The 11,414-nt window shown below is 36.4% G+C and overlaps 1 protein-coding gene across 1 annotated transcript in view; it reads right to left on the bottom strand.

The window, feature by feature from the left end:
* Positions 1 to 1,015: 1,015 nt before the first annotated feature.
* Positions 1,016 to 11,414, bottom strand: part of STIM2 (stromal interaction molecule 2) — a 33,929-nt gene continuing 23,530 nt past the window's right edge. The window contains exons 10-11 of the mRNA XM_031058462.1: positions 9,550 to 9,751; positions 1,016 to 8,739 (exon numbers count right to left, since the gene is read on the bottom strand). Coding sequence (XP_030914322.1) covers positions 8,259 to 8,739; positions 9,550 to 9,751 — 683 coding nt within the window. The 3' untranslated portion in view covers positions 1,016 to 8,258. The remainder of the gene's footprint in view (positions 8,740 to 9,549; positions 9,752 to 11,414) is intronic.

Below are 11,414 nucleotides of genomic sequence, written 5' to 3'. Positions count from 1 at the left end.
CAGTAAAATAAGCCATTTCTTATAAGCTATGCTTAATAGCTCAATCAACATTTGCAGGAGAAGTAAACAGCAGGTTCCCAATAATTTAGCTCTCTGAAGCTGCTGATTTAGGTTTTGCCAGTCTATATGATTTCCCCATTGATAAACTGTTAACACTGTTTAATCAAGAACACCAAGGACAAATTGAAGTGAAACCACTGACCAACTCACACACACACTCACTAAATTATTGCTTCTGAAGTGGGCTGTATTAGATAACTATAGTTGAACATAATTTATATACAGACTCAATTATCAATATCCATTTTTATCTGGAAAAAAAACTAATCTAAATTCTCTAAACATGATTCATATTGAACCTGTGGTTCACCTGTGTTGTCACTCACTGATTTGCCCCACCACAATCTTGTCACCTCCACGGAAGTGGGATTTTTAGTTACGAGAGAAGCTGCTTTGAAAAAGCTCTTCTTGAGCTTCTTCCTTCTCTGAGCTACAAGTTAAAAGGAATATTAAACAACAACAAGGGTTGTTGGTTTGGTTTTTTCTTTCTGGTAGAGAGCCACAGGCTCTCAAACCAATTCTCATGCTCAAAATCACAAGGCTACATATTATTCCAGCAGTCACTTGGAAAGGCTTTTCAGCTTGTTCAGAAGGGAAAAGAAAAGAAAGAGTGAAAGAAAACAAAACAGCACAAGCCCAAAATCCCAAATCTTCAAAATATTAAACAACTTAAACTCAGAAAGGATTTTTCAAGCAAAAGCAGTAGGACTTTGGTTTTACAAACCTGACTGTAGCACCCTAGATGCCAAACAAAATGGTCTCTACCTTTCCTTTCACAGTAATATTGCTGTCAAGCTTTAACAACAGCATGAAAAAAGAAATACTGGCCAGAACCCTAAGAACCAAGAAAACTTATCTCAACATAAGTTAAAAAAAAAAAAAAAAAATCAAAAATTTTATACTCCGGGAACAGGCTAAGATCAATTAAAATTACATAACATTTTCACTAACACAGTTTCACTTTTCAAAATGAAAGTCAGATTTATTCAACATTAAGTGCAACAACACATCAGAAATCAATAAAATCAATTTTCACTTATAAAGTAAAGCAAAGTAACATGAATAAACACAGGAAAATACTGTCTGAGACTCTCCAAGCAGGACATTTCTCATAAGACTCACAGAAAAGAAAAAAAAAGATTTTTATATGCAAACAGACTAAATTCCCCCAAATTCAGGTTTTTTTTCCAGTTGTAAAGCAATACATAGCTAATGGGAGGTAAACTAGAAAGGGGATGAAATGCATCATGCTGTACAACACCAAAGAAATACCCCAAATGCATTTGTGTACAGCATTAACAACATGCAATAGGTGAGGTTAAAAGCAAGTACAGTGTATATATCAGAGACAGAAACTAGTCAGTCTGAGGGCTTTCTTTCTTGTTTTAGTTCAACTAATGAAAACAAACAGAAGCCAAGAGCAGAGGAAGAGCAGAATCTGCATGGAGAACATCTCTTCCCAGAACAGTAAACATCTTAAGATTCAAATTTTGCACACATTTACTTGTCTTGGTCCTCTTCTTGCTATGTCATTAAAACATATCCAGATCCAATGGGCTTTATGCAAGTATCTACATTTTTATAAAGCAGTAATTAAACAAAACAATGCAAGTCATTCAAATTCTGCTAATCTTTTAAGTCAGGCATTAATATGCTGAACACTCACTACAACTCAACGTTATTTAAATTAAAAATAAAAAAAGGGCGAGACATCTCCCAAACAGCCTTGCTGAAGTCTAGGGTATTCTAATTATATTTGTTGCTTGGAGGAGAGCAATGTGAAAACAGACAATGTGCTACCCAATTCGTTTCATTAAGAATTATTTAAACCATACTTTTAGACAACAGCTGGTCTCTTTGTTCATTCTATTCAGTTCACAGCCTGACAGATTTCCCTTGTCAGTCTTTTATTTTTTTTAACAGCAATTTTTTAAGACAAACTCCCAAGATCTCCTATAGATTTTGTCAGCTATTGAAAAGCAAGCAAGCATAGCACACATGCAAGTTATTAGAGTTAGAGAGCCAAATATAATTAACTACAAAGTTCCAAGCAGTAAGTACATCTACATTCCCCTGGGGAGACTCCATCTTACTGGGAGATGGGTTTGAAAGCTGATAAAGAACACAGGTTACCTAGTTCACTGCAGAAGTTCTCTGCCTTCCACCTGAACACTTAACCAGAATCCATTACCACCCAACAAGCTAACAAGCTAGTACAAATATTTAAGATTGTCATCAATTTCTGTAAGAACGGAGTGATGGCTGACAGCTGAAGACTGACTTTTGTAAGGCTGGACATACTGACCTTAATTTTAAATTAATTCAAGTCTGAAAATAATTGTGCAGCATTAAGACACAAATAAACAATCAAAGGATAATTAAAAGATAACTTTACCACTCATATACAAATCACACCATCCAATGCTCCACCTCATTCACCTGAAGTACAGCAGTGTTTTTACAATATCCAACTGTGACAAAGTCTTTAAAAGGCAACTCTTTATCATTCATCTATTAGTAATTCCCAACTCAAAAAGCCTGTAATACTCTAAACTATAAACAACTGCCAGTACCTGTTTATTTTTTTAACAGGAGAGGGATCACAAAGAACTGAGTTGAATTAAAATAAAAGGAATGTGAAGGACAAAGTTTGATTCAGATGTCTTTAGCACATATTAAACAAAAACTGACATTAAGACATGCTACTAAAGGTTCTCTGAAACTGCTCTGAGGTCTGTCAATCACCCTGATTAGTACTGTAACTGCTAAATTTAATGCTGGGTGAAAAATAGAATAAAAATTAGAAATAAGAAGGTATCCTATCTTTACATGTACATATAAAAGAAAAAGCGGGATTTTTTTGTTGGATAAAAAGTTACTGATCTGAAAGTGTTGAGACTGAATGTACCTCTTATCTCCAGAAATCTAAATTGTGAGCGTTCCTTAGGAGATTAAATACCACCAAACATTTTTCCTCTCCAATGAGAAATAGGCATTTCTTTTTACCCTGCTCAAATGTGTAATCCTTAACATCTAAGCAGAAATTGGACCTTCCCACTTACATTTCAGTGAAGCATTAAATACACAGAACACACACACAAAATTTGGTAAACTTGAGATTTAAAGTTGTAAAGAAAAACAAAAGATAACACAAATCTACTTTATTTCTGAATGCCTGAAGTAGATTGGTAAGTACTGACATCTGCTTCAGCAATGTCAGATGCAAGAGCACCCAGGAATAATAGTTTAATATTTGATATTGTTACCACTTTTATGAATTGGTGCATTCTGTTTATGTAACAGAAACCTGAGTGGAGAGTCAGGAAACCATCTGTACTGGGCTGGAAGCAAAAACTATCTGTTGAATACCTGAATGACACATTTGAACTGCTAATGAAGCCTCACAGAATGGTCACCTAAACGTCTACACACTGTCAGGCAGCCAAACTCTGCAGGCAATTTTTGGTTATTAGTTATCCCAACATCTGTGTCACTAGCAGAAAATGTTAGCAGCACTTAGAGTCAACCAGGCATAGTGGGCTTCACCATGAATCACTGAAGATGCAGCATCCAGGTTAAAATGCCTACAAGCAATTTGGAGCAGTGATTCAAGCATGACATAGTAACACACCCCTATAGTAAGAGCAACTGGAACAGATTAGAAAAATGTGCTCATCCAACTTAACACATTGCACAAGGAGATAAGCAAATAGACAAGAGGTCCAAGAATTAGTAGTTCCTGTATTTAGCCTTAAAAAAATTACTTACATTCTCCACTGCTCAAAAATATGCTTGTAATTGAATAGAAAAAAATCTATTTCACTGCATACTTATGAAAGTAAGGTAGCAATCCCTCTCTAGCAATGTATTGTGGAAACAGAATGAAACTATCCTGAAACTCTAAAAGCTGGTGATATAAGAAATACTAATCAGCTCATCTCCCTCCTGTGCAAGCCATGTTCCCATATACTGGGAAGCAAAAGACAAAATATTGAAAGCTTTAATTTCTAATTAGCTTTATCTTTTCAGGCTTTTAATCAGCTGTAAATTACTGCCTAACTCCAGCTGGCATCCATAAATATTGCAAGAAAACTGAAATCAAGTATTCTTGGCTTCATCATCTTCTAGGCTTCCAAACAAGGAACCACATTCTTACTATAACATTACTACTTGGATGACAATTGAGAATTTTTCCTCTTCCAGCAAACTGCCCTTCAGAAGTAGAGGGTAATCCACTACCTAGGTACCAGTGGGGGAAGAAAAGTTGACATATGCCTGGAACTGCCAATGAACAATTTTAAGTTCCATCACTGAGCTGTGGGGATGAGGGATGGAGGAGAACCAACCAAAATGAAAAACCAAAAAACACAAGCACAATCAGGTTTAATCTCTAAGTCCACTATAAAATGGTAAAAAGCATTCCCCATGGTAACAAAAATGCCTTTCCCAAAGCTTTTATGCTAATCAAGTGTCATGTAGCTTTAGTAAGAATTGTGGAAAGGTTTGTGTTTGTTTCGTTTTGGAAGAACTGGGATTTTTTTTCTTCTTTATATAGAATCTTACATTTGACACTTCTTCATTTTACAAGTGACTTAAACAGCAACCTTAAACAGGGAGAAGTCTTTTAGGCAATTTCCACAAAGAAGCTGCTGTCCTGACGAAGGACACAAAACATTTAAATAGCAAAGAGCCTCATCTTTTGAAATACCAGATAATTAAAAATAGAACATGGATTTTAGCTAAAAAAGTGAGAAAACGCCCAAAACAAACAAACAAAACAAAACCCCACAAACCAATCTCTAATGACACTAGCTGACTGTCTCAAGTGACTGATATGCCCTATAAATCCCAGTAGTTGGAATGCTGGCTGGACTCTCTGACTGCCAGCAAGTTCAAGTTACACTGGTAGCAAATGGAACAGAGAACCTTTTGAGGCACATTGTCTCACTTTTTAGATGTGGATGTGAGATTCAGTTTTCTGTTATTTCTTAACAGATGTGTGCCAGGTCCTTCAATGCTAAGACTGGATCGATGACTGCCAGTGAAGATCTACCTCAGAGCTCTCAGCATCCCTCAATAACATGACTCAAACCATTTAAAGATGGGAATTTCTGCAGGAGGAGCAAAGGAAGCCACTTACATTGTGGACAAATTTAAATGGCAAGAAATGCAAGTGGCTATTAAAATAATAAAAAATAAACTCAATTAACATAGAATTCATTTGTCCTCCAACATATAATACTCACCACTTCTGACTGTATTAATTTAAGCTTTCTGTTCTCTAACACTTATTAAGAAGCAGCTATAAAGTTACAGGACAGCTGGTGATACACTGAGTGTTGAGAGTTCTCTGTGCTCCAAAGGTTTGCCATTTTGAACCCAAAATCTACCACTATGATAATCTTATCTGATTTGTTTGCACAGTACAAAGAAGTATTTTTACCAGAAAATAGTTAAATTGTTTTTTTAAAAATATACTTAGCGCTTTAACTCTCAGCCAATAAAGAGCTCAATACCTCCTCTATTTCACTTTTAGTTATACTTACTACAGAAAACTGAATTTGTCTGTTCTGGCTTCTCAATATTTGAGTTTGCCCAATTTTGATAGCAGAATTAAGAAGTGCTGCCCTTCCACTACTCAGTACCAGCTTTTTCTTCGTGTATAAATGTTTACTCTCCAGTACCAAAATGCCACTTCATCTTTTTTGGTAATGACAGAGCCAGAGTTACTCAAACCTCACACCAAGATCTACTATCCAGCCCCAGATCTTATTTTAAACTCAATTATTGCTATGGCCTTCTCAAGTGCACTGAGATTTTCCTGGTAGTAGTCTTCTCCAAGTTGTCTGGGAGGCACAGGAAGTTCCCTACTTGCATAAAGGTAATTGTTCCCTTTGTAGATGTTCAAGTACTTAATCAGGCTTTAAGCTACAGCTGTTGAAGGCTCAACATTGAGGTGGTTCTTCAGCACAAGTCTTTTTTCATCACTGCTTTTTGTTGTCTGCTATGTACAGAGTGCACAATCTTTGTTCAGACACCATTGCTACCTTGCAATTGCTTTATTTTTAAACTACAGCTGGTTAATCTGATGATCCAGAGAATAATGGAACAATATTATGTTCTCATTATTTTCTATTCCACTAATTTCTTCTTCTCCAAACTTTATCAAATAATTGATTTGTCCCATGATTTTCTGCATGGATGGCCTACAATCAGTCTCTGTTAGACAACAAAACTCCGGATTATTTCTGTTCTCTTAAGGAATTAACCGATGTACCAGGACATGTAAAGTACTTGCACATGCAAGGTCTCCACCCCATTTCATAACCCTTCTCTTTCAGCCATGTCACTAATCACAGTAGATCTGTTAAAATCACCAGCACTTCTTGAGGAGAGAACTAACACATTGGGTATGTACAGTGGAACCTAAATAAAAAATGATAGAAAAGACACATATCATTTGATTTCAATTAGCTACAGGTTTTGAAGGCTCCTTACTAGAAAAAATGTAGGCAGTCTGTGAATAATTCTTTCACACAGTACATCACATACATATTGGCAAGAAGTGAGCCCCCAGTCCAAAGTCCCTGGCAGTGGCACCTGCTACTGAGGCAATGAGAACACCCCTATGGAAGATCTGAGACTGTTTAATCATCACTGGGTAAATTGCTTCTGTTGACTAGAGCAGGAGATATTTCCTTGGAATGTACCTCAGAAGAAATTCCTGCTCAGTATTAATATTTTCAAACTGAATAAAAGGCACTGTTGCTTAAACCATACATTTCTTGTCTCCAATTGTTCAAAAAAAATAAAAATACGGTTTTGAACACCTAGCTACTGCTACCCTAAGAAAGCTTCCTTGTTATCTCACAGTAATTTCACCTCTCCCTAAAAAAGCTTCACAAAAATTTCTTTTATCTGAAGCATGTCATCTCACCTTTATATCTATCTTTATATCTAAAATTATGAGTTAGTATAACAGTATGCATTATAAAATTATACCATTTACTTCAGACATCTCTGAACAGCTAAATCTTCAAACTATACAAAAATAAAGTGTATGAAATTTTACAAAAGGAGAACATTAAGACAATAATAGCTAATTCAAAAAATATAATAACTTATACACAGCAATAAGCATAAGCAATGTGGCCTACGACAGCTTCCAATTAACAGGACCTCTGAAACATGTCTGAAACAAGCATCAGCTAGAAATGGAAGATTCCCAAGCACAATAATGTTTCCAATTTATTATCTTTGCCACAGTACAAACTTTCACAACCCAAATGTCCATTGTCTGTCAATCTGTAAACAAAAGCTACTATTCCCCCTCCTCATTTTGAGAGGTGAATTTTTTCAGTCTTCAGTCAAGTTTCACAACCATCTTGCATAAGGAATCAAGAGCCTGTTCTCTTGATAATTTACTTTTTTCTTCTTTTTTCTTTTTTTTGTTTGTTTCTCATACAGCCTGCAGTGAATTAAAATCACAGTGAAAGTCCTGGGAAAAAAATGATCTTTACAGCAGGACTTGAACCATTCTAATAATAAATGCATCTAACAAAGCTTCCCATAATAAAAGCATGACATTTCCATTTCCAGAAATCAAGTCAATTAGAAATGCTAAATTTTACTTAAAAACCCCAAAAGATCTAAAAGTGAAAAGATTCATCTTCTCAGTCAAATACAAGTCTTTCAGTTTCACTTGCAGAGACTGTTCCAGTCTGTAAAACAGTAGTGCAATTCATTTAGTTCTACTTCTTTTATTTTTCTTAAAGTCCGGTAGATAAATGTCCTATTTCTATGGAAAGATAGGAAGATGCTCCAGTAAACAAGAAACTTTGGCAAGCCCAGGAAGGCTTACTAGTCCATTAAAGCTTAGGAGTCCAAAGTGGCTTAAAAATGGTTTATGAATAAACTTAAAAAAGCCCAACAGATCAAATTTTAAAAAAAAAGCTGAAAAAGACAACCTAAAAAAATAAAGAAATAAATAGGCAGAAATTAATGTAAACTGTCTGAACGTTTTAATGATTTCTCATTGACAGCTGGCACAACCGTTGACAGTACAGTCATTAAATATAGGTGACCTACAGAGTATTCCATTGGGGCATCCACTCTGGGATGCTCAAATGGAATGACATTCCTAAAGATTTAAAAAATAGAGTTCTTATCATATTACTATAGGTTTTCTTCTGCCCACCTCACTTACACTTCTTCTTAAAGAGGTTTTTTATTTTTGATGGCTTTTTATTTTTTTCACCATTCTGGTAGAGGTCCTGTGGGATGCTGCTTATCCTGGGGACAGAAGCAGCTTCATGGCTGGGTTTGCTATCACTGCCGGTCGAGGAACACGAGGTGTGGCGAGGCTTTGGGACTGGGATCCCAGTTGAAAGCTGGTTCATGCTGCAAGACTTCTCCAGGATTCCATTATAAACTTTGCTAGCAGGACTAAAGATCATGCTCTTAGTTTCTGCCATGCCTACACAGTCAGGAGAGCCCCTAGAAACATCTGCAGTCAGAGAAGAGGAGTCTCCTGTAGATGATTCCTCAAGTGAGAATTCTTCGGGTGATACTTTCTGAGGAGAAATTGTCTGGTACATCTCAAGACTTGCTGGAGGAGACTGTTTTCTTCCAATGGATGAATTTAAGGAGTCACATTCCGAACCTGTTTCCTGTACTTCCCTGAGTCAGAGCAGAGAGAAGAGAAAACATAATGAAACTACAATTTCCTTCATAGAGTTAAAAGGGAAATTAATTTAGAATCAATAACATTAGTCTAAAAGCACCACCCACACTTTTCCTTAGTAGTTAATTAAACAAAAAAAAAAATTAAGTTAAACATTTTAAGTTACAACTTGCATTACATCATTTTATTATATAAACTTAAGGGAATTAGTTTGTGCAATCTTGCTTTTGTGGGCAGCAGCATCTCCCCAGAAAGTCATTTGTATCTCACTTCAAAGAACAAAGTCTATCTTTCTGGCACGTGAAGTCAGAAAAGTTATGAAATGAAAGAAGGAGATTTAAGCCTATCATATACAAAAAGTTTCTTCAGGACAAGTGTCCCTACCTTTCAACAAGCTCATTTGCTCCTTCCAAAAGGAATTTAACCTTTTCCTATGAGGCCATGTAACAAGAGTAGGTACACGCTCAACATGCTGTAAGAATTGTGTTACCATCCATCTCCTCTTCGCCCAGTAGCTGACATTGCTTTTGATCCTAGTTTCAGATGTGAAAGCCAGTAACATATTGTAATGGAGAATCAGGGTTAGTTCAGTGCACCCTGGATTGTAACATTACTTAACTGTACATGACATGCTAGCTATTTACATACACATACCAGACAAGAACTCTCTGCTCCATGTAGACTATATTAATTTATATTATCCTACAGATTACTTTAACTTTTGGCTTGGTTTAACCTCTAATTCTAAACTGTTAGTCTCAATAATCCTATCAAGAGTTGCAAGTGCTGTTTGCTAATCTCCGTACCATTGTTTATCAGCAGAGAAGTAAATGGCTTCCTCCTCCTCTTCAGTTCGATAGAGAGCTGGGCAGCTCGACACAGAGAGGATGTCAGGGTCAGGGGAGTGCAGAGCGTGCTGAGACTGTGGAGATGATGGCACAACACTGCGTCTTGATCTACACAAGCTACTGCTTCTTGCCAGAGTGCTGGGAGCTTTTACAATGGACCCTGAGGCAGAGAAAAAGCAAACCAAAACTCTCCAAGTGACATTGATGTTAACAGTATCTACTCTGAAGACGAAGTAGCAGACATCTGCTTCAGTGACAGACAGTGACTTTTAAACAACTTTGACATTGCTTGACAGTTTCAGAGGAAGAAAGACTGACACACCTCATACATTCTACAGTTAGATGAAGCAGCTAATCAAGATGCAACTGCAGAGATTTTGTGCCTGCCAAATACAACCCTGACCAAGCACACTAAAGCTCTGGCTCACTGTGCTCTCTTGAGAACAAAAAGAAAGATCCTACTGAAACTCTCAACCCTTCATAAACTAGAAACAGCAGTGCTGAAATTAGTATGTTACAGAATGTCCTGTATTTTGCGTGATGACTTGGAGGTTAGAAGAAAATGTAAAAGTTTTGCAACGTAGGTATGACTAACCAAACAGCCACCTGATATACACTACACTACTTGAAAAATAGGCTAGATAGAGAAGACCAATTTCATTTACATAACATGACAGAAAATACATAATTCAACCTAACTTTAAGATCAAGAACTTTCTTTTAGATAACATTGTCTGTTGCCAGGCTAACTATGAATTTCTGGAAGTAAAAATACTAAGAATGGGTGGAGACAGCCACGCAAGACTTCATCAGCAAAGTATGCAACAGGAAGTGATAAACTCAAATGTTCCTAATCCAATTCCTCCTTCAAAAGATAATTAGGCAGCAATACTTGTACAGAAAAAAATCTACAGACCTCTTTTCAGCTAGCAGTTACAAGTCTCAGGATGTTTCACATCCCCTCCTCAAACTGTCCCATGGAATGCAACACTGCTTATGTAAGATACACCAGATCCTTACTGGTGTTCAAAATTGTTTAACAACCACAACACGCTAAAAATCCCTTCAATTATTTTTGTAGATAAGGATGTCTAGCCTGACAAAATACATTTGCTTTTCTGCAATGCCAGTTTATCATCATATAAGTTACAGTTTCCCTTCCTGAAATCTCAGAAAAGGACAAGTTGTCCACTCTCTTTTAGTACAAGAAATCACAACTTTCACTAAACAGTAAGTAAGTGCACCTTTGCCAACACATAGGTTTATTTTCACTCCTGAGCAGTAAAGAAAGGTTTGCAATTCTCAACATGAGAGCTGACATGTAACTCAAACTTCTAATATCACTTTTGAGGAATTCCCTACTGACCTTAAAAGCATGTTGGGAGCTCAAAAATCATCTTGTGTAATTACAAAAAAAAAAAATCTTCAAAGAGCAAATGTGAATTGAGATAAGAGAGTAAGAATCTCTTTAGGAAATTTTGCTACAGGTCCAGGTAAATCAGATACCATCCTACTTACTGGTATTAAAAAAAAAAAAAACACAAACAAGATTGCACCATTGGTGAATTTTCAGAGAAGTAAAAAGCACTTTGATACGTTGCAGGTGTATATACACAGGAATATGAAGAATTCAGCTAAGACAATTGAACATGTAGAATTTTCCAGTGCAAATGAAGCTCACTAAATCAAGGAACCAGCTGAATCCAAATGAGCCAATGGAAAAATAGAAGTTTCATTGTCACCCTCCAGCTGTAAGGGCTTTTTTCCAGTGTCAGACACTATTTCTTAATCCATTTTTATTCTTCCACTTGAGACTGCTCAAA

Source organism: Geospiza fortis, unplaced genomic scaffold, assembly GCF_000277835.1.
Source record: "Geospiza fortis unplaced genomic scaffold, GeoFor_1.0 scaffold40, whole genome shotgun sequence".
Lineage (NCBI taxonomy): Eukaryota > Metazoa > Chordata > Aves > Passeriformes > Thraupidae > Geospiza > Geospiza fortis.
This window is presented reverse-complemented; position numbering and strand designations above follow the sequence as displayed.